Raw genomic sequence first — 24,862 nt, forward strand, 5'->3', positions numbered from 1 at the left:
TCAGTTATTATAAATTATAAAACCATGTGAATAAAACAGCTTTACAGAATTTTTTTTTTTTTTTTTTGAGACAGAATTTCGCTTTTGTTACCCAGGCTGGAGTGCAGTGGCACAATCTCAGCTCGCTGCAACCTCCATCTCCCAGGTTCAAGTGATCCTCCCAGCTCAGCCTCCCAAGTAGCTGGGACTACAGGCACACACCACCACGCCTGGCTAACTTTTGTAGAGACAGAGTTTCACCACGTTGGTTGGGCTGGTCTCGAACTCCTGACCTCAGGTGATCCACCTGCCTCGGCCTCCCAAAGTGCTGGGATTACAGGCATGAGCCACTGTGCCCAGCCCAGAATTTACTGTAATAGGAAATATGTACTTTGAAAATTATTTTAGATAAATATTGATCCCAAAAGTCACCTATGTTTGGTCACTTTCCAAAACCGTATTTAACTACTAGAAAGTGTTTTAACAAAACATGTTTCTCTACTCTGGAGCTCTATTCTATTGTAGTAAAAGTATTCCCATTAATATTTTAAGTTATAACTAATTATGATTTTTTTCACTGAAATATGAAAATCAACGTGAACAAACTTCAACAGGCTATGGATTCATTTCGTAACATCAGAGCTACTTCAGAATATAAAGAGAGGCTTCGTCTTCAGTAAGGTCCTTAAGAAAAAAGTATGCCCATTCTCTTTCGCTAATATACATGACAAAAATAATGCAGCAAAGCCAAAAGATTTATAATTGCCAGAAATTACATACAGGCCTAACAATAAGATTCTGATTAGTGTCACAAAAGATCAAAATATATATCAATTATAAACTTATAGGAGTTGATTTGCAATTACAGTCTCCAAATATAGTTCCCAGAATTTCACTGAGTAAATGAGTTCTCTAGTACTCACTCATGTATAAGTGAAATCAAGTTCAGCTTTAGAAAACTCAGCTGTTTTCTGTCTAGTATGACCTTATTTATACAAAAGGATCTTCCCAACATTCATTTTCAAATACACATTTAACTGAAAGGTTAAAAAGCAGGTAGGGTGGATATTATACTGTCCGTCTAAATACGTATTCCAGAAATAACAACAGATTAGAAACTGAACCTAATTTTAAAATATAACTAAGCTAGAACCCAAGCTATCTCATCCAACTGCAAAATGTGTAGTGTGTGCTGTGTGTGTGTCTGTAGGCTTCTATACACCTACAGATAATAGCACAGATAAACAGAACTCAAGAGCTGCCTTAATAAAGTGATGCAGAGAAATCAAACAACTGAAAAAGGATAAGGGTGCTGCTTTAGGTAGCAACTTTTCACACCTGGTCTCCTCTATCAAATGAAAATACGTTTTTTTCCCAAACCAAAAAGCATTTTAAAGAATTGTCTTCTTACGTAAACAGGTATTTCTCTTAGTTCACTAAGGAGAAAACACATTATTTCTGTGTACTGAAGTATTAAGTGCAAAAATAAGTCTGTAATAGCAACTAAAAAAAAAACAATTATAAAGTATAAAATGACTCCAATTTTTGTGTCTTCCCACCTTCTAACTACAAAAATCACATAATGACTTCGAAACTTTGTAACTTCAGAAAACATGCCAATGTAGGTGACATTTCCAATCCAGATGCTCCATTCTCTAACTCATTCTCAAATGTTGGTACTACTCAAACTACCTACAATTCAACAGAATCACAAATAGCCTGGATTCATAAATCATGGAAGGTAGTTTTGGTAAGAAACAGTCCTTCAGCTTGGCAATCTGTGAATGGATACATACACAACAAAGAAACATCATTTAAAATGGGTACCTACGTTCTTTCCGGTGCTCAACTAAACCTACAGCCTGCTTTGCTGAGCACTTTGCAAACCAGTTGTCCCCCAGTAAAACAGTGACTTCATTAGTATGGACAAGTTTTCCTGGCATGAAGGCAAAAGGGCCAAATGGTACCTATTGTTTAAAAAAAAGAAAAAAGGGAAAAAACGTAAAACACTGAAAAATACATTTTATAAAACACTTTGCATTAAAAGCCTTACATTAACACTGAATTTTTTTATTTATACATTGGTAAAAATAAAATGCCAGCTTCACAGAAATTTAACATTATATTAAAATTTTACTTGGAAAATCTACAGAAAATTGCTTTATGTTCATAAATCAATGTTAAAACAGGAAAATAAATCCACACCATATTTACATACAGCTCTTAAAGAAAGTAGTACTGTCTCGGCATGTTTATACTTTTCATTCACTTGCAAATCTAAATGAAAGCAACCAGTAGTGAAACATTGTCAATGCAAAATACTTTTGATAAAGAAAACTAAAAATTATTTTCAATAAAACAGCCATTTTTGCAAAGCAGGAATTAGTAAACAAACAGCTTTAATGGATCTACCTAGCTATATATACAAAATACTTGAACTAGTATAAAAGAACAAAGTCTTCATAAGAAAGAATATTCATGCAATGAAAGGTTCTAATCCAGGGCTCATGAACAGATCACTATGTCAATGTGAAGATCATTAAAACAAAAATTAGCAGCACGTTTTTATATAAAAATCAATGTCCTAAGGTTTAATTCTGTGAATTACAAAACATTATGGCCTATTCCTGCTCTGGCTAACAAGAAATGACTAAGTGCCATATTTCTGTCATAATTACATTTTTTATATAGTAAGTTTCCATTCGAAATATGTCCAATTTTGTGCTAATATTTATGTCATTTATGTCACCATATATATTCTGGAAAAACAAGGTAAATACCAGCGATCACTACAATTACTGTGTTCTTATAAAGTAAAACAAAACAAACCTTCCTTGCTACGTAGTTACCTCATACACAGCCATCAGCTTGGCATTCTGTGAACGAACACAGTTAATACGTTTACAAGAAACAACTATTACTTTAAAAGAAACACACCAAACATACCATTATATTATAAGACAATTTATCAGGCAAGGTGCTGAGTCTTTCTCGAAGGGCATTATAGTCATTATCTACTTTCTTCCTGTTGACAAAAAAAAAAAACACCAAATATACAAATTATTAATGATTTTTCTTTTCCTTTTTTTTTTCTTTTTTTTTTTTATTGTTTTTTTGAGACAGAGTGTTGCTCTGTCGCCCAGGCTAAAGTGCAGTGGCGTGATCTCGGCTCACTGCACCCTCCGCCTCCCGGGTTCAAGCAATTCTCCTGCCTCAGCCTCCTGAGTAGCTGGGATTACAGGTGTGCGCCACCATGCACAGCTAGTTTTTGTATTTTCAGTAGAGACGGGGTTTCACCATGTTGGTCAGGCTGGTCTTGAACTCCTGACCTCATGATCCGCCCACCTCAGCCTCCCAAAGTGCTGGGGTTACAGGCGTGAGCCACCGCACCGGCCTCACTCAAAAGCTTTATTAAAGCTGTTCTTTTGATCAGGTGTGGTGGCTCACGCCTGTAACCCCAGCACTTTGGGAGGCCCAGTAGGCCAGGTATCATAAAACAAGCTAATCAAAAACCTAATTTTAGCAAATTAAAAATTAATGTGGTTTTTAGTTTTAAAACCCTGTTTTTATAAAGTTTAGCAATGGCATTATTCTACCATACATTTATTGAAGAATTAAGACTCTTCAGGGACTTCGGCATTTAGAAGCAGAATACTCAAATTTTGAGAATTACTGTTTTTTAAGATACAAGAGTCTGGACTAAATAAAATGCGAAAATTAAGGGAGACAGTAAAAGAAGGCCTGATGTTTGGAGAGAAGAAGGGACTCAAGATGAAGACAGAAGAAATTATTTATTTTAAGACAGTCTCTCTCTGTTGCCCAGGCTGGAGTGCAGTGGCACAATCTCAGCTCACTGCAACCTCCACCTCCTGGGTTCAAGTAATTACCCTGCCTTGGCCTCCCGAGTAACTGAGACTACAGGCGCATGCCACCAAGCCCAGCTACTTTTTGTATTTTCCATAGAGATTAGGTTTCTTCACCATGTTGGCCAGACTGGTCTTGAACTCCTGGCTTCAAGCGATCCCCCCTGCCGCAGCCTCCCAAAGGTGCTGGGATTACAGGCGTGAGCCAACACACCCGGCCGAAAGAAGAGATTTAATAAAGCTTTTGAGTGAATAGATACTGGCTGTGAAGTTGAAATCATGAACATGAAATTTGATCAGATGCTTTAGTCCTCATCAGAAAACTTTAGACTGAAAAATGTGTCATCAGCTCTTCAATTATTCATAATAATGTGATTAAGGTAAGAGAGAATCAACTGGGGGTAGAAGAAATTAAGTAGAGATAACACAAAAGGCGTTTCAATGTGGCTTAGGAGTCTGTTTCTTGCTATATCAAACAGAGCTACCAAGTAAGTAATTTCAAACAACCAAAAGGTGTAAGTAACTCTGTAGTGGCAGAGATGATCGTATTTCCATGCTATGGGCCTTACTCAGCTCTTAACACCTGCTGGAAATGAAGAGCCCTTCTTTTTGAGTAATACCAGGCAGCAGCCTATGCCAAGATGCCCGTTTTCAAACTTTCGCTGGAGATTGGGTTTCCTGCTAAAATACAGGCTGCAAGCAAAACTACAGCGCTGAATTTTTTTGAAGCAGAAGGATGTTGTCAGTTTTTAAAAATAACAGAAACAAAACTCACCAACTCAGCAAGCAATTTAAAAGAACATGTAGACATTGTCAAACTGAAATCAGGATAAACTGCAATGTAGGTAACAACTCTCCAGATAATATAAATGACTGCGCTATACACATCACAGAATTGGTTTCAGCTTACTGCTTAGTTCCCTGAAGCAACAGTAGCATAATTAATAACAAAATTATCTCAGCCTTAAGATCTTAAGAAATTTCACATATATATTATTTGACATATCCTATAATAAATGTCACTTATCAATATTTTTCTCTTACAGAAGACAAAGTAGAAGGAAGATGGAAAAACCACATAGCAAGAAGCCAGATCTCCTCTATCAAGATGAGGTAAGCAATGAGTTTGACCTAGCTAGGTCTTCTGACCTGCATTCCTTCACGAAAGCTTTCTTGTTTTCTAGTGTGCAACTGCTTTTTATAAACTTTCCCCAAAAAAATCCTTTTCTATAAATAAATATAAAACATGTTTTATTCTTTTGTTTAAGGCAAAAATCCTCCTCCTGGAAAATTTTTATATGGAAAAAATGGCAAACAACTTCATGCACAAGGCTATGTACCAGAAAGAAGATGGCTTTGAAGTCAGACCAGAGAGTGAATCCCAAGCTCTACATGCAATTCACACAAATTCACCTTAGTCTTTGTATCGTCAATGGCAAAACTGGACTAATACTTATCTCACAGGTTCAACAGAATTAAATATAAAAGGTCTAACACACTGCCCAGCGTGGAACATCTACTATGTTGGTTCCAAAACTCAAAACTCATTTTTTTCCATGAAACATCAAAAACACCAATTCCAAAACTTTCAAGAAAGACTATTACCCACAAGATTTCACTAACCAACTTGATACAAATAGCGTAACTTGCTGAAAGACAGTACAGCTGAACGTAACCATTCAGGGGCTCTGGAAACAGGACTGGTGTGAGCAGTCAATGGGAGAATGTCTCCATAGGACTGACTAGCATAGTGCCTAGACAGTCAACACTCACTATTAATAACACAACACTAACAGCTTATTTACGTTTCAGATAAGTAATTCTGCAAATGCTCAAGGACTATATACACTAGCCTAGATATCTAAATGTTTCTATGAATATTAAGAAGCTACTATTGGCCGGGCGCGGTGGCTCAAGCCTGTAATCCCAGCACTTTGGGAGGCCGAGACGGGTGGATCACGAGGTCAGGAGATCGAGACCATCCTGGCTAACACGGTGAAACCCCGTCTCTACTAAAAAATACAAAAAACTAGCCGGGCGAAGTGGCGGGCGCCTGTGGTCCCAGCTACTCGGGAGGCTGAGGCAGGAGAATGGCGTGAACCCGGGAGGCGGAGCTTGCAGTGAGCTGAGATCCGGCCATCGCACTCCAGCCTGGGCGATAGAGCCAGACTCAGTCTCAAAAAAAAAAAAAAAAAGAAGCTACTATTAAAGTTATCATTCAATAGGCCTTATTTTGGTAACAATGCTTAGGAGAAAAAAAAAGAAAAAAAAACTTCCTCACAAAACATCTCTTTTGTACATTAAAAGAACAGTAGGTTCAACAACAGATAATACCAGAGATCAATGTCAGTATTTCAAGTCAAACATATTCAGTTTTCAATTTATTAATAATTCTCTCTAGCACAAAAATGTGGACATACTGGAGAGCAGTTTAAGATTAGAGTTGCTATTTATAAATTTTGAATAGTTCTCTAAAAATATAAAGTAGATCACTTAAAATGCAGCCCATGCAGAAATCCTTTATGAAGGGAGGCCAGGAGGAGTCAAGCAGTGTCTCTGGAAGAAACTACAGCTTGAGGAACAACCCTGTCTCTCTAAAGGCTACATTCGTGGAAATGTTGGGGACCAAACGCTTAGTCAAACAGCGATCTCCAAATAGTCTCTCTATTATTTCAGGCTTAAATAATCCTGTTAAAGATCACAAAGCCTAGGCAACAGAAAATACGAAAGTTATGCTAAGAACTAATGCATTACTGAGGTAAGTCTAGGGTCTTTATTCATAACAAAATTTGATCAGTTTTTTTTTCTATTTTAATAATTAGAAACAAGTAATTAATTTTTGGACACGGGAGTCATATTACAGTAACCAAAAATGGTAATTGCTTAAAATAATTTTCTTCACAGGAAAACAAAACCCAGATAGAGTTAAGAAACACCTCTCCAGCCTACTTAAAATAGCTAGACCTGCTTCTTGGGCTTCAACATAATGGATCCTTATAGATTAGGTTCCACCTTCAACTCTTAATTTTAAATTTTTTTCCAATATCCTCATGCAACATTCCTTATAGAAAACAAGAACTAAAGCATAGGTATAAGGCATCTAAGCAACTTTAACCACCTTCTTCTGAATCTTGCTAATCATGTGTAATACGCCTTTTGAGAGTACCTTTTGTTTTAAGGAAATTAAAAAAAAAAAAAAGAGGGGCAGTAGGGATGAAGACCATTAACACAACCACAAGTTAGCCTTACCCTCAAAGGATTAAGATCAAGACAGACCCCATGGCAAACAGCTCATTTTCATAAAATTGTAGAAAGTAAGAGAGAAATCAAGTTAAATGAGGTATATGCTCAAGTATTTAGGGGTGAAATACACAGATGTCCACAACTTACTTTGAAATTCATCAGAAAAAAATGGATTAACGGATTAGGGTACAGACAGACAGGTGATCAAGATGCACTCTTTCGTATGTTTGAAATTTGTCATAATAGAATTTTTTAAAGGGACGAGGAAATACGAAAGGGATCAACATTTTTAATCCTCTTAAAAGTGACTGACAAAAATAAAACTCTATGAAAAAAAAAAAAGTCTACATCCTTTGAGGCCAGGGATAAAGACTCCAACCTTTCAATAATAAAAAAGGGAGATAAAACTTACATCAGGTTGAAACAATAAGACTTTGCTAATTTTACTTTAAAGTAGGAAGTTAAAATAGACAGCAAATACTAACATTGAACCAGTTTATTTTTAGAAAAAGAAAAAAAACTTCTATCATTCCCTTTTCCTTTAACTAACATCCTAAACAGACAAGCAGAAAATACTGTGAGATGCCTAAAAGGGGAAAAAAGGAAAAAAATTATATATAAGTATTAACATATGAGTTAATCTGGGACAGAGTTACATTTTTATTTTTTAATTTAGGAAATGATAAAACCCAAAGATTCTGGAATATATACAAGTAAATATATAACCTTCTTTAGAAATAATTTTTAGTCTATTATACCCACCCTACAACTTCCCATTAAGCATCCAAAAAAGCTTTGTTTCAACTGAATCCACCATTTATTGAGCAGCTCCTCTACAACAAGCCTATGGCATATGCTGCAGGGATCATCATTCACACATAGCATGCCTTTCTGATTGTTTTGCAATGCATCTTTGTCAAAGATCCACTAGCTTGAAGGATGCCTGGCTTTTCACCTCTAAAATCAAGAAAAGAGAGGATATTAAGTTTGGGCATAGATTCTATAGAGGTAAAGAGATGTCCTCCAGTTACTAAAGCAAGAAATAATGATTTTTTTTCAAAGTATCCTTTTAAACAATCTAAACAAATTGATAAAGTTACATTTTATTAAAAAATTATTGAAAAAGGGATCTATGGCCGGGCGCGGTGGCTCAAACCTGTAATCCCAGCACTTTGGGAGGCCGAGACGGGCAGATCACGAGGTCAGGAGATCGAGACCATCCTGGCTAACACGGTGAAAGCCCGTCTCTACTAAAAAATACAAAAACTAGCCGGGTGAGGTGGCGGGCGCCTGTAGTCCCAGCTACTCGGGAGGCTGAGGCCGGAGAATGGCGGGAACCCGGGGGGTGGAGCTTGTAGTGAGCCGAGATCGGGCCACTGCACTCCAGCCTGGGCGACAGAGCGAGACTCCGTCTCAAAAAAAAAAAAAAAAAAAAAGAAAAAGGGATCTATATTGTTATGCTTTGTGCAATTTGGTGGGAAAAGGAACACTCCTCATGGAAAATTTAAATGTACCTGAATTAAATCAATAGCATTAGACTTTTTTTCTAAATGGTCATGGCAAAATACTTAGTAATTTCAGTTGATGTAAGTAACTGAAATGTACCACAAAATTCAGGCAGAATGGTGGTATATTCCTTTTTTATAACTCTATTATTCCAAGGAATTTATGTCATCAGAAGATGCTGATGAAATAATCTATGTTCTTTATATCTTATGAGTCCACCAGAAAACTTTACTATTAGACACAGATACCAAGATTAACCCACATACAAAAACGTAGTTTTTCAAGTCAATGAAACAAAATTATCTTTTTCAAGTCAATGAAACAAAACTATCTAAAGAGAGATGCAGCCAACATTCTACTAGATTTCTTCAATTTAACTTTTCAACAATGAGAAAACAGAGTACAATGGATAACATAGTAAGCCTGGACAGAAAAATCTGTTCTACTGTTCTCTCTACAACAACCATACACATGTGTTTGAAGATTTGTCAGTTACCATAGGTGCCTGTGTCTTCATTTATTACTAATCTTTTGCTCTAAGAAAATGAGAGATGAATTCAAAGTAAAATACCTTAAAAATTAAGTAAAAACACATTCATCTAAGTTTGAAAGAAATATCGTAAAATGCCTAATTTTTACTGATGAGTTTATAGGTAATTTTTGTTCTTTTTATTTTCCAAATTTTCTATAACTAATATAAGTTCCTATTACAAATCAAAGGGAGGGATCTTTTAGAAAAGGTGTGATGAGTTTGTAGCTGACTTAAGCTTTGAAAGTTTGTGCAAATTTCTGATTAAATCTTACCATAATTCATAGGTTTTGCTACTTTACACTTTCTATATTTTCTTTCTAAAGCATATTTTAGAAAAAAGTAATTTTGTGGGTTTTCTTAATTACAGTAGCAATTTAAAAACTCTTTTAGGTCACTGATCCCTATGAGAAACTAGAAAAACTCTAGACTCTTCCCTGAGAGAAAGGACTCACATTTTACATATAGTTTCAGCAGAGGCCCAATCATACATCCCACCGGGTTAAAGTTTCTCAAGAGGTTTTACAACAGTGAAAACTGGCAATCCTGGTTTTGATCCTACCAAATACTTAAAAATTCTCAAAATTACCAATTGACTTAAAAGCAAAACATGAAAACCCTCACCAATTTGGTCTTGAGTTCAATATGAATTAGTAAAAAGTAAATTATAGGCATGCCTCAATTTTTACAGCCTGTATTTCTCCCGAGTCTTGCACCGATACCCACTCCAAGCTATCTTTGGTATAGTGGAATCTGGACTTATATTTCTCAAAATAAGAACAAGCACTCAGGATTATCACCGAGTGATGTGCCTCTCAGACAAGCACTGTGGTTGTTGAAATATTTACATCTTCATCCTCAAACAGGACTCTGCGCTTAAAGAGTTTTACTGGATGTTACTCTTCATTAAAAAAAAGGAAAATGAAAACACGTAAAAGTACAAAGAAGTACAGTTTTCAAACCTAATACAGCGGAGACAAAGATAAAAAATTATGAGGCACGCCCAAAGCAGTAAGCCCTAAGCCCTTTGCCTCAGTCAGATACTCCCTGGACTTAAGCTGGTCATGGGAAACTGAACCAAATCATAATGACACTGGAAACACATCATCATCAAAGACTACTCTAGGTGATGGGTTGTGATTAGGGCTTTTTTAAAATAATAGTTTAAAACTCTTCAGGGGAATCTTTCAACTCTCCTATAACATGTAAGTTTTCCTTTCATTTTCAGAAGTGCGTTAAATATCAAACTAGTTAGTTGCTTCCAAAAACATGACATAAAAGCTTGAGGACTCCTATAAGTAATAAATTCTAATCACAAGTTAAAAATCATTTAACTCTTTAAAAAGAGAAAGAAAAGAAAAAAGCATTTACAGTTTGACCTTAGTCACATAAATACACATACAGAATTAAGAAGCTAGAGGGAATAAAAGGGAATGTTTTAAAAACAGGGAGAGAATTCATTTCTCTTTACAATTATGAGTAAATTTATCTTTATTCCTTTCTTATTTCAACCTTTCCATAACTAAGCATGCATTCATTTTATATTCAGAATAAAAATTTAAAAACCTAATTCAAATTTTAAAAAAAATTATTTAAACATTCAACTTTAATCTTTTTTTTTTTGCCTCTTAATTTCTTTGAAACATTACACACAAGAGTTCCAAACTTACTTAATCAGTAGCCTATGTACTAACTCACACCATTTTTTTAAACTGTGCAGAAACTTAAAGAATGACAAAAAGATTTGACATATATGATTCTTCCCTCTTATCCCTAAGACTTTCATAAACAACTGCAGAAACTCCAACAACAAAAACATGTAAAACTTCCAGAAAGTTTGCAAGTTGCTCTCTGCTCCACTCAAGAGGAGGAAAAAAAAGGAAAAAAATAATAATAATAAAGAAAAAGCCCCAACAGAAGGCCCTCTACAGAACAGTGACTGAAAACTTTGTAGTCAGTAAAATACAGACTCTGAAAAACAGTTTACAAATCTACCTAACACTGTAGAACAAAGTCATCAGCTTTTACAAGTTTTAAAGGTATGCAGATCAATATTTCAAATATTATACATAATAAAATAAATGTTACATAGCCATGTGAAGGCAACTCAAGAAAATAGTTTCAGGTATATTAAATATACTGTAAACCATGGCATTGTTACAATGAAATCAGTGCTTCTGTGCACAAGGAAAGCCTCAAAAACATGAGACATATAGACAACTATACAATGTGTGCATAAAACAGGTATCTCCATCCCGATTGACTGATAGGAAAGAATAACTCGAACAGAAAAAAAAAGAGAGAAAATCAAATCTTCACCTGAGATTTTTACCTATACAGGTATGCTTTCTTGGTTATTTCCTACTATATGCTTTGACTATAAATTCTAATAGAAACTAGTTACTCTTTTCCTCTGAACAATTTTTCTTGTCCAGTTTCCTGTGAAAGATAAAAAATTTCAAGTATTTGCTTTAGACTCTCTCGAAACTCACATGCCGAAGTGTTTTGGAACTTTTATGTCTAAATTTAAAGTATTCTTTCCAGGCCGGGCACGGTGGCTCAAGCCTGTAATCCCAGCACTTTGGGAGGCCGAGACGGGCGGATCACAAGGTCAGGAGATCGAGACCAGCCTGGCTAAATACGGTGAAACCCCGTCTCTACTAAAAAATACAAAAAACTAGCCGGGTGAGGTGGCGGGCGCCTGTAGTCCCGGCTACTCGGGAGGCTGAGGCAGGAGAATGGCGTAGACCCGGGAGGCGGAGCTTGCAGTGAGCTGAGATGCGGCCACTGCACTCCAGCCTGGGCGACAGAGCGAGACTCCGTCTCAAAGAAAAAAAAAAAAAAAAGTATTCTTTCCAAAATTAAACACCTGAACAAAGTATCTTCTTCTATATTTAAGTCTGCTTCACGTAATTTCAAAGATACCTTTACCAAAAATCCTTTTAAGATAAAGGAAGCAAGGCAATAAATTTTTTACAACTCACATGCATACGATTTACAATTGTAAGTAATGCCTAACATAAAGATGATCTGCCAGGCATCATATGTACTATTTCATTTCATTCTCACCAGTCAACATAAAGGACGGAGACTTCCTTTTTGTGTGTGCAGGACTTATTCAGTAAAGTCACTGCAGTGCATTAAAAATGACCATTAATTCTTTTTCACGCCTCCTCTCAACGGGTGGGTGTTATCTTCCCACCTTGTGAATCTGCACTGGCTTTGTGAGTTCCTTTGACCAACGTAGCTTTGCAGCTTCCATTCTTGCTGCTCTGAGATGCCCACAGAAAGTAAGCTGGATAAAAGAGCACATGGAGGCAAAGGCTCAACTAACCACCAGACTTGAAGGTGAGCCATTCTGGACAATACAGCTGACCCGGCCACCAACCGGCTGCAACCAAAGCAGTGAGTCCAGACAAGACAAGCAGAAGAACCACACAGGCGAGGCCAGCTTAATATGCACACCGACTGAATCACGTGCAAGCAAATGGTGGTTGTTTCAAGCCACTAAGTTCTGGAGTAATTTTACTAAGGAGCAGTAAAATAACAGATATATCATCTTAGCAAGGATATATTTTGAGTTACAGAGTTGTACTCTGGGTGATGTAGCAATTATTTATTAAAAAAACAATAGTTCCAGGTCTCATTTAGTAATCCTAAAAGTTAAACGTTTGACACACAGTGAAATCTATGGAATGAGGTAAAGAGGAACAGTTAGTTAATGATATAGGGTAAATATAATATTAAATGAACAGGTACAATCTGATTTCATTTTTGTCCAAAAGGATGGGAGCCATATATAAACATGTAGGTGAATACACACACACAACACACACACATACATACACAAAACACTTACGTTATGCAAACCATTTCTGAAAAGATTTATGAGAAATTGGTAAAAAAAAAAAAAAAAAAAAAAAAAAAAACTTGCTTCCAGAAACTAGAACTGAGGGGTCGGGTGCGGTGGCTCACATCTGTAATCCCAGCACTTTAGGAGGCCGAGGCGGGTGCACCACCTGAGCTCACGAGTTCAAGACCAGCGTGGGCAACACGGTGAAACCCCCGTCTCTACTAAACTACGCATGGTGGCATGCACCTATAATCTCAGCTACTTGGGAGGCTGAGGCAGGAGAATAGCTTGAACCTGGGAGGCAGAGGTTGCAGTGAGTCGAAACTATGCCATTGCACTCCAGCCTGGATGACAGAGTGAGACTCCATCTCAAAAAAAATAAAAAGAAAACAGAACTGAGAATTAGGGAGGAACCTATACATCATTTACATCCTTTCATACCTCCTAAATTTTGAAACATGTAAATGTATTGCCTAATTAAAAATTTTTTATTTAAATCCTAAAAAGTTAATATCTACTCTTTCTCAACACTTAAAGACATATGCTGAAATATTTCCAGATAGAATATGACTTAGATTCATTTCAAAATTGGAGGTGGGATAGTCAAAATGGTTTTTATTAAAATGTCAAAAAATAACAGATGTTGGCAGGAATGCAGAGAAAAGCGAATGCTTTTACATTATTGGTGGGAATGTGCAGCCACTGTGGACAGCAGTTTGGAGATTTCTCAAAGAACTAAACTGAACAACCATTCAACCCAGCAATCCCATTACAGAATATAGACCACCTTTAAAAAAACCTTTAAAAAAACCATTCAGCCTTAAAAAAAACCATTCAGCCAAAAAGATACACGCACCTGTATGTTCACTACCGCACTGTTCACAATAGCAAAGACATGGAAGTCCCCATCAACAGTGAGCTGGATAATAAAAATGTGATACATATATACTATGGACTACTACATACCCATAAAAAAGAAGAAATATTTGCAGTAACATGGATGTAGCAGGAGGCCACTATCCTAAGCAAACTAATGCAGAAACAGAAAACCAAATACTGTATATTCTCACCTATAAGTGGGAGCTAACCACTGGGGACAGATGGACATAAAGATGGGAACAATAAACACTGGGGAATACAAGAGCGGTGAGGAAGGGCAGGGGCAAGGGCTGAATAACTGCCTACTGGGTACCATGCTCACTATCTGGGTCATGGGTTCAATTGTACCTCAAACCTCCGCATCATGCAATGCACCTTTGCAACAAACCTCTACACGTACCTCCCAAATCTAAAATAAAAGTTTAAAAAAAAATTGGAGGTAGCAGTAGATGGCAAGGTAAGATGTTGCAATGAAACAGTTTAGAGAGAATCATGAGCTGATGATTATCAAAGCTGACTGATGAGTACATGAGGATTCACTATACTACCTATCACCTCTTATTTGAAATTCTTCCTGGCCGGGCGCGGTGGCTCAAGCCTGTAATCCCAGCACTTTGGGAGGCCGAGGCGGGTGGATCATGAGGTCAGGAGATCGAGACCATCCTGGCTAACATGGTGAAACCCCGTCTCTACTAAAAATACAAAAAACTAGCCGGGCGTGGTGGCGGGCGCCTGTAGTCCCAGCTACTCGGAGGCTGAGGCAGGAGAATGGCGTGAACCTGGGAGGCGGAGCTTGCAGTGAGCCGAGATCGCGCCACTGCACTCCAGCCTGGGTGACACAGCGAGACTCCGTCTCAAAAAAAAAAAAAAAAAAAAGAAATTCTTCCTAACAAAAAGTGATTTAAAAATATTAATGTAAAGCTATAACAATAAATCACAGAAACCCAACTCTCCATCATGACAAAAAATAGAATGAACACTAAATATTCACGAATATTTACAAAGTACTGGCTTTTTATTTGTCTGACAATTAAAATTTTCAAAAGAGGTATATGAGTTCCTATTAATACTTACTGAGTGCCGGGCAGGGTGTTCTATAGACATGATCTCATTTGATCTTCACTACAACCCTGTGAGTTAAGTAGTATCATCATCACTTTACAAGAAAAAACTGAGACTCTTAGCATAATTGTTCAAGGTCAAAACGCTAGCAAATGACAGGATTCAAATATAGGTCTGTGACTCCAAATGCCATGCTCTTTAAGGAAGAATTAAAAAGAAAATTACAAATAATCCACAAACAAAATAATCAGCCACTAGTGGACCAAACACTGGGAAGTATCCTCATACTTTAATGAGATGACAGTGTGTGGATTTCAAAATACCTTATTTCCTGAGTTAGGTGAAAGGGATTATAAAGAAAAAAAGTTTGATTAAAAAACATTTTTTAAATCCTCACTAAACTGAAAACCACTATTATTAGCTCTAAAATAATGTTGTACAAATTCTCATCCATTAGGCTTGAATCTTTCCTTATTATCTGTTATTAATTAAACAAATATAAATGTCTTAGTTTACCAAAGTTCTAGGATTTAGTTAATTTTCTCAAAGGTTTTTTGGGGTAGATTCTGTGGTCCCAGACCATTTTCACTCCTATCTTTCTACAAATATTTTTACTCCCTGTCCTACATTTTTTTTAAACAAAAACCAATTTAGATTATTTCTGAACCTAGAATACACATACTTGTTCCTTAAAGAATCCTTTAAAAAGTATACAAACAAGCATAAACATCACTAGCATAAGAATGCATTTTTCAAACCATATATTTTGTTCTACTTTATTATATTGGTATGTACCCATAAAGAATAGGAGCTTAACAGAAATCATATTTTAGATAGGCTAATACCAAGGGTTAAATAAAAATTAAAGCAACATGCTTTTAAGAGTAGTGTGTGAGACACCCTAAGAATGGCTCCAGCCTCTGAACTTCTGTACTTGCTTCATATCTCCGCAAATAGCACAAAATTGTTGTGATTTCCCTGTTTAATGTCCGACTGTGAATTCTCCTATGGCAGGGTCTTGCAATTCCAAACAGCAGCACAATACTGGCAAATGGTAGAAACTCAACCATTGTTTAAGGAATTAAGAGAATGCAAAAATGTCACAAGAATTCCACGACTCTCCCAAACAGCAATTTCCTGGCTTTCAGGGAAACAGAGACACTTTGGTTTCCATTTTTTAATATAATGAATTGATGAATTTACTGGCCATTCAGATTTGAGCAATATACCATATATAGATCCTATTAAAAGCGAACAGAAAAGTCTGTTTCCTGAACCAAACCAGAAATAATTCAGAGGAAAATGCAAATTTTAACTGGAAAAAAATAATTTTAATTTTTTAATTTATAAAGTACTATATTACTTCAAGATCCGTGTAGGCAAATATGCTAAGCTTCTACAGTTTAAAGGGTTTTAAAAAACTGAAAAGTGAAATTGAGGGTCACATGAACCTGCCATGAAGTAAATGTCACATTTCTGTCTCTGCTCACTAGACTTGTATACTACTAGAGTATCTGTAAACTAAAATGTTATATAGAAAATAACCACATTTCTTCATTTACTCAAACATTTATCAAGTGCCCATTTTATGCCAAACAGCAGGAGGGGCTGTGAATAAAAGGATGAAAACGTGCCCTTATCCTTAAAGAACTCTCTAATAAGAATCTTATAAAACAAACCAGAAGCAAGTTACCATTCACCCATTTATGTAAACTAGTGTCTATTCCCAGTGAATACCTTTCCAATTTCCTGAACTTCTTGCCAAAACCAATAGACAGAAGTCCACGTTAATAAAACTTCCCCTGGAAATTATTTGTAAAATGGGCCACTCTGACTAAATGTGCAGGTGAAAAAATTCTTTAGCCAAGGACTTGTATTTCAAGTTTTAACCTGAACTGAATGTATAATGAAAGGCAAATGGTCCAATATGGAAATGCTGACAGACTCACACCACCAGTGGAAGCAACTACAACGATGCATTTATTGAAAATTAATGAAGTCCTGAATTTTTATTTATAAAGTGGATATTATTAGTTTTAGATTATTTTCTGCAAGCCAATAGTCAAAATTTAATAAGATGATGTGTACAGATTGCACCAATTTTCACTCTTATCCACTGCCTGCAGCCTATGTGCATTTAAACCAAAAAACATTTGATATACACTAACTATAAATTATTTCCTTGGAGATCTCTCAGGCATGAAGAAAAAGCCTCTTAAAATAAATTTAAAATATTATATGCTTGATGGTGTATAACCGAAGGTTTAATCTCACCACTAAAGGGGCAGTTACCATGATTTTTGCAATAACCCTGCAGACAATAATCAAGACAGCTCCTGTTGTTCTCTCAGTAAAATCTTCGTAAGCACAGCATGGATATATTGTAATTTGATATCTGTAAGATCAACAGCTATACCTCATGACAACTCATAAGATTTTATTCACCATTAAATTGAGCATTTTCCTCAGAAGCCAAAGGAAAGTGTGTTATTTACCAAACATGGTCCTATTAACTATAGATTAGCACATTAAAATAGATATGCTTTCTCTCCAAAAAAAAAAAAAAAAAAAGTACAATGAAACAAGCTCTGAAAAGTAGAAAATTAGATTTTTTTTTCAAACTTTGGGAAAACATTTCTGTGCCCTATTTCCATCATTATTTTAAAGTAACTGATTCCCATTATTTTTCTACTAAAATATAAGAAATATCCTCAAAATAGAGCTCTCTATGTCACATTCAAAAATGTCTCAGTCTCCAATTCATAATGATATTAATATTATTCTAACTTAAAAAAAAACAAGACACTTAGAATAAATACAAGCGGTAACACAACATCAGGAAATCAGAAATATGTAATTCAGAAAAGGGTGAAAGACAATATGAATTAGTATCAAAGGCATTCAAAATGGAGATTACTAGAAGAATTAAATTACTAGTCATACATACACACACACACAAACAGTAAACACATTATTTAAACACAAGTAGGTTACCCCATCAGTATTTCAGAAGTGTAATAAAACCATCTTTCACTCACCAATGCTGGATTCTCTCTTGGCAGTTAGTGACCACCTGTCATGAAAACAGATAACTACTCATGAAAAAACAGAGCTATGCACAGAGCTACAAAAATCAGTGCATCTGAAAACTAGAACAGTGGCTTTACAGATTTAATAGCATCTCAGTATACATTTTTATTTGTCAAATGCACAGAGATGTGAATGTTAGTTTTTAAGCAGCACACTTTATCATAACCCTCTAATGCAGGCTGATAACTGCAGAACAAATTACAGCTTTCTGATTCATACTGTGGTACAAAACCCGCTTCATAACTATTAGGTGACATATGATATAAGATAACTAGTATTTTGTACAATCTACAGACCTGTTTTCAATATTACATATTTTGTAGAATACGTAAATGTGATAAATAACAAGAAACCAATGTAACATCCACGTTTTGTCAGTTAAAAAAAAGAAATGACAGTAGTGAAAATATTTTATTTTGTCAGTATATCTCCAAACATTTTCACCTGTAATTTTTATTCTGACGCATTAAAAAATGAATTCAGTGATATTTTTCTACTACATTTTCAAGAAGAAATACTTGGGATAAGGAGATGCTCTGAACAGCTCATTTGTTCCCCAGTGAATTATGATAAAGATTGTAAGCACTTCACAGCCAGTTTAAACTATGTTTATAATACTAAAACAATGAATTTAAGTACAAAAGTTATTTGTTTTCCTTGGAGATATGTCAGTAGATTCTCAAAATGCTCAGAAAATAAGAAGACTAGTCAATAAAGAAAAATGCAATTTAAAAAAAAAACACTATTTTTGAATGACAATTTAAGAATTAACACTGTTTTCAAGGATTGCTAATTATCTACTTTTAAATTACCTATTAATAAAAATTTTAAACAGCAGTCTAGAATACCATATACCACTTTAGAGACAGAGAAGCTAGAGGATGAAAGCCAAAACGCTTAAGACTAGGCCATGACAAAAAGATAGCAGCATTATCTAGTTTGCAAAATGCTGCTCTAGTTCACTGCTCTAAATACCAATATTATCTCTTGTATATGCTCAATGTTTCACCACCCCCTCCCGGCAAAAAAAAAAAAAAAAAAGATTTTTTTTTTTAGACCTGTCACTAAATTCCTCTATTATAACATTTAATTCCTGAAATAAATGTCCTCTTTTGGGACATTTTAAATACTAAGACAGCAATCCTGTACCAAAATACATGCTATAATCAGAAACCCAACCATACTACACATTAACTCATCATCCATTTTAGAATGAAGATCTCTCAGTAAGTATCAATCACATAGCAACACTTAATAACAGTGGCAATATATAATAGAGTACTGACTTTACATCTGGAAGAGCCAAACTAAAACTACATCAATCCATTTCACTGTTTCTGATTTGGCAGTAATTACAAAATAGACAAATAGAATTAAATGTAAATTGAAAAAGGAAAAAAATGCTCATGAAATCCTTTTCATAAAGTTCCTATTTAACAACCCCATTAAAAGATGAGACCCAAAAACAGTCAGGATGTTTTCCAATCCCAATGCATGTGTTTCCAAGCATGAAGAGAGCCAAAAGCACAGAAAGCAAAGCCCTGCAAACCATAAGAGCAGAATGTTCATTAACCTCTACATGATAATCCTTTCGTAGCTGCATATTAACTAGTTACACATTCATAATCATTTACATTATTTAAAGGACCTTCGAGGAAATCTTCTAAGCTATATCCATTAGTGACGGTGTTAAAGGTTAGAGAAGATAGTCTACCTAATGTTTCCAGGAAGCCTTTTTAATTAGTAAATATGTAAATTTGGCACATATGCTTTTTATGTTTAAGAAACAAGTCACTGGTAGAAAGGCATGTGTTCTTGCCATCACTCCCCATAGTCTACCCTCCACTTTGTTCCGGCCATACTTGCCCTGTTCCTTTTACTTCCCTTAAACAGTCTCCCTAGGAAGACAGACCAACACCAAAATCCATTTCACAACGTACAAGAGAAATTTTAACTGCCAAAATGCTGCCTTACATTTTAAAGTCTTTATTAGTTACATATAGTATTTAGAATATCAGACTTCAAATAAACACTATCCAAATGGAAACTAAAGAAGTGACATGTTGGAAATCAGAAACAAGGGGAAAGATGAAAGAGGTAGATATAAAAATATATAGACTAGCCTTCTGATGGCATGTTTAGGTTATCTTTGCTTATATAAAAGATTTATGGTCCACCTACTTGCAAAAAGGATTTTAGCCCAAGCAGTTTTATTATATTTAGAGGGGTTTTTTGTTTGTTTGTTTCAGTTGTCTTCTATTTTACAGCAAGTTATTCAAAAGAATAAAACTTGTAAATTTCGGCCGGGCGCGGTGGCTCACGCCTATAATCCCAGCACTTTGGGAGGCCGAGGCGGGTGGATCACGAGGTCAGGAGATCGAGACCATCCTGGCTAACACAATGAAACCGCATCTCTACTAAAAATACAAAAAAAATGGCCAGACGTGGTGGCAGGCCCCTGTAGTCCTAGCTACTCGGGAGGCTGAGGCAGGAGAATGGCGTGAACCCAGGAGGCAGAGCTTGCAGTGAGCCGAGATCGCGCCACTGCACTCCAGCCTGGGCAACAGAACGAGATTCCATCTCAAAAAAAAAAGAAAGAAAAAAATTAGTAAATTTCTACAACTCAGAAATTTTAGAAGGTGTTATAAAAACAAATATTTTCCCTTAAGTTAAATTATTCTAAATAATCTTATTTCTCCTGAAAGGGGACTCAGATTAATTACTTTACGTATTAAATTTTAAAAGTAACCATGAGGCAGTGAGCCTTGTTCTACAAGAAACACTTGAAAACCACAGCAAAAGAAACAAAAACATTTCATTACGTTGTTATCCTCCACAAAAGTATGACCACAATGGAGGAACAATACTAGTTTTTTTTATTTTTTAAACCTGCCAAAACATGCAAATAGCGCCCCTAAAGAAAGAAAATCTTATTGTATTATTTTCATTTTTCTTAAAAATAGTTACTAGGCTTCAACTTTAAAATAACTGAACTAGTAAATTCTTTAATATAATGACCTCATTTACACTCAAGAATTTATAATAAAGTATGTACCTACATAGAAGTGCAGCAGTAAGTCCACAGCAAAGAAAAAGAACTATAAGCTGATTTATCACTATTTAGGAGTCTTTACCAACAACCCAGTGGCTACAAAGTCATATGGTATTCATTCTTTGCAACGCAAAACTGTCTTTAACCTATGAGCAATAACAACAGGTCTACATTCCAACACTGCATGTTACAAAACAAACTGCAAAGATTTCGATGCAGTTTAGATCTTTATTTGGAGAGGAAACCTCTGTATTCAGAGATGAAGTAACTTACTTAATATTACACAACTGTCCAGTAACTGGTAAGAGATGAGATCAGTTTTAAAACCAAGTCTTTCTAACAGGGATTCTATCTAATCCTAAAGCACATAGTCCCTATACTGGCCTGCTTCCAACCATCATGCAACTTACTAGATAACAGCAGAAAAACACTGGTTACAGCTGCAGTCTTAAAACACTGACTGCTATTGCTGTTTCTCCTCCACTAGTTAGTTCCTCAGTCCCACACTCACGAATAAGACCTTGCCAATCACGTCAGTAAAAGCAAATTCTGTAAGCTTAAGTTCACCAATTTACTAACATTATAATCCTTATTTCTTCCAATGCCTCCTACAGCTCCTGACCCTTTCTGATGAAACAAGTAAGTATAAACACCACATTTCCCAAGCATCATTTAATAGTATATCTGCTATGTTTAGGTGAAAGTGGAAGGGTAATGTGCTAGCCCCACAATTACTATCACACCTCATCGTATTTTTAAGACATTTATACATTAACAGGGTTAGACACCCAGAAGGACAATGATGGACAGCCCACCCAACAATATTTTTCTGTTCATTCGTGTCCAGCTAACATACACATACTTTTTGTTACCAAGGGTTAAAATAAAACATTTGATAACTTTTAAGGTCCACAAATTATACGGAAGACAGGAATAATAATTTCTTAGCTGTTGCTCCCCAGAAGCTGCTTTTTAAAAATTATTTTATAAAGGAGAGCAGTAACATGCAGTAAGATCTCCAGTACTTAAAATTTTTATTTGTGCTATTTATATTGGTGACAGACCACAAGAGGGCATAAACCTATGAGTTTCTAAGGCAAGTTAAATACAACGCCACATTAAAACTAGACTGGAACAGAAAGCCTAAAAGGTCAAGAGTACTTCTTCATCTTTGATACTTTCCTCAAAAATGCTTCACCTCTGAAACTTTTCTCACAATACTGCAATTTTAAATTCTTCCTGTATGGGTTAACGTATAATATAACAGTTTGGGAATTGTGCTAATCAGAGCTGTCTAAATTTATATAGTTTGCTTCTCTTGCTAGACTGTGACTTCAAGACAGATCTTACTATTTTGGTTTTAAAGCTGCTGAGTCAAAAAGAAAATAGTATCAGCGGGAGCTGAAGCCAATAGATACTTGACATACATGTTAGTGACAGTTACTTAAAAGCTGAAAATAATTTCTTAAAAGATAGATTTGTCAAGTAGATATATAAACATCATTATCAAAGTATACAAAAAGTGTACTTTCAACGAAACTTATAAAAATTACAAATCTTTTAAGTAAACCCCTTTGCAAAGAAGGGAGGAATTGACTACAGGTTCCTAACAGGAAAAAAGCAATAAGCACTGGGATAAACCGCAATAAATTGAGTGTTACTGTATAAAAACCACCATAGGCCGGGCAGAGTGGCTCATGCCTGTAATCCCAGCACTTTGAAGCCAAGGCCGGTAGATCACATGATGCCAGGTGTTCAGACCAGCCTGGCCAACATGGTGAAACCCTGTCTCTACTAAAAATACAAAAATTAGCCAGGGCGTGGTGGTACATGCTTGTAATCCCAGCTACTCCGGTAGCTTGAATTGCCTGAACCAGGGAGGCAGAGGTTGCAGTGAGCCGAGATCACACCAATGCACTCCAGCCTAGGAGACAGAGGGAGACTCTGTCCCAAAAAATAAATAAATAAATAAATAAACAAACCACCATAAAAGTAAAGAAAACCATTTCAATTTTAAACAAATTATGTTCTAAATATGCTGAAAAGCAAAACTCTAATGAAAGGTAAGTCCAATTATATGGAGCCACTTCTGAAAACACTTACATGTTCTTATTTAAATTTTTTTTTTTTTTTTTTGAGACGGAGTCTCGCTCTGTCACCCAGGCTGGAGTGCAATGGCACAATCTCGGCTCACTGCAAGCTCCGCCTCCCAGGTTCACGCCATTCTCCTGCCTCAGCCTCCCAAGTAGCTGGGACTACAGGCGACCGCCACCAGGCCCGGGTAATTGTTTTGTGTGTTTTTAGTAGAGACAGAGTTTCACGTGTTAGCCAGGATGGTCTCGATCTCCTGACCTTGTGATCTGCCCACCTCGGCCTCCCAAATTGCTGGGATTACAGGCGTGAGCCACCGCACCCAGCCCTTATTTAAAATTTTAGCTAATATGGAATCAAAAGTCTCCTTAATCCTTTCCTTTACGTTTTAGCCAGATTCCTCCTACACAGGCTTCTAAGGCATTTTTTCCTGTATTTCAATCTAGTCTCGTTTTACACAAATATCGGACTATGTCTAACGTGCTCTGGCACTGTACATCTCACTCCCTTGTTGGCTTTACCTACAAACTAGGCTCTTTTTTACATTCAATAATCCTTACTCACTAATCTTAAGTATTCTAACTATTACCGTTTTCTCCTATTGGAAATATTTTAAGAGTGGTGACATATACATTCAGTAATATTTCTAAGAATGAAGACGTTTACATGTTTGGAGGGTTTTTGGGGTTACTTGAACTAGAGATCCAGGAATTCTAACTGTTCTGGCTGAAAGCTCCATGAGGTAGGGGCCGTTCTTGATCCACCAGCACTCACCTGCCATAAATAAGCAAGCAACAAGTCCTCTTAAAGAAGCACAGGTCTACTATCAGCCAAAAACCGCAGGAGACGTTTTTCTGTTTAGAACCTTATATATTTTAGTCAAGTCATACAGTACATATATATATATATATCTCAGATATCATATGTCCCTGTAGTAAACATAACATTTGCAATGAAACATATGAATATTCAAAATGTAATAAATGCCTCACCCATATCAGTTCCAGTTTTGTCAAAAATGAATATGCCATAAACTTAAGAATAATTGTGTTTTCAGTGCTTTTCAGGCTTCTGATTGCAGATAAGAAATTGTGACCTACATTTCTGAATCTGAAATACTGCCTGAATTCCACCTTGCATGCCCACTGTTTTACCAGATATCAATCATTTCTTCTCCATTCACATACCTTCCTCGTAGAAACCCTGCCCTTCTCCCATAAAGAAAAGAATCCCATTTCTCCATCTGTAGCCACAATGAAGGGAGAGGATAGATACCTGCTGCTAACTGGACCAACCTCACTTACTTTGGACATCAGAGCCTGAGGTAATTACAGATTCTGGTTCTAAAAGGAAGACCACAGTGGGATCTGCACAAGCTAACCAACCATCTAAAGCAGCTGGTATGGGAAACAACAATAAATACAAGAAAACAAAACACACAGACCCAAAAAACTCCTACCTTTGACTCTCTCCTGACTTCTTACAGTAAATTATTTCATAATTTCCTAAGCATTTGTATGATATGCAACTAAGAAAACTTTAGAGTAGTAAACTTGCCACACAGATTAGGAGGAGAATGTACCTGTGAAGGGCTCAAAGAAAACAAACAGCCCACCGAAGAGTAAATACAAACAGTTTAAAAAAAAAAAAACAGGAAAATACCCTCCCAGGTAACAAAAAGTCAAATTAAAGCAATCTCATTTAGCATTAATTAA

At 36.1% G+C, this 24,862-nt stretch overlaps 1 protein-coding gene across 4 annotated transcripts in view; it reads right to left on the reverse strand.

The window, feature by feature from the left end:
* The window catches only part of URI1 (URI1 prefoldin like chaperone), a 74,759-nt gene that overhangs the window by 28,631 nt on the left and 21,266 nt on the right, over positions 1-24,862 (reverse strand). Inside the window, exons 1-4 of one of the 4 annotated variants that reach the window (XM_009194068.4) lie at positions 17,953-18,702; positions 7,848-8,042; positions 2,926-3,004; positions 1,811-1,946 (exon numbers count right to left, since the gene is read on the reverse strand). In XM_009194068.4, the coding sequence (XP_009192332.1) occupies positions 1,811-1,946; positions 2,926-2,928 (139 nt within the window). In that variant the 5' untranslated portion in view covers positions 2,929-3,004; positions 7,848-8,042; positions 17,953-18,702. Of the gene's footprint in view, positions 1-1,810; positions 1,947-2,925; positions 3,005-7,847; positions 8,043-14,926; positions 14,965-17,952; positions 18,703-24,862 lie in introns of those variants that run through there. The other 3 variants (XM_003915272.4, XM_009194070.3, XM_009194067.3) reach the window with 3 other exon arrangements.

The sequence above is a fragment of the Papio anubis genome, chromosome 20 (genome assembly GCF_008728515.1).
Source record: "Papio anubis isolate 15944 chromosome 20, Panubis1.0, whole genome shotgun sequence".
Taxonomy (NCBI): Eukaryota; Metazoa; Chordata; class Mammalia; order Primates; family Cercopithecidae; genus Papio; species Papio anubis.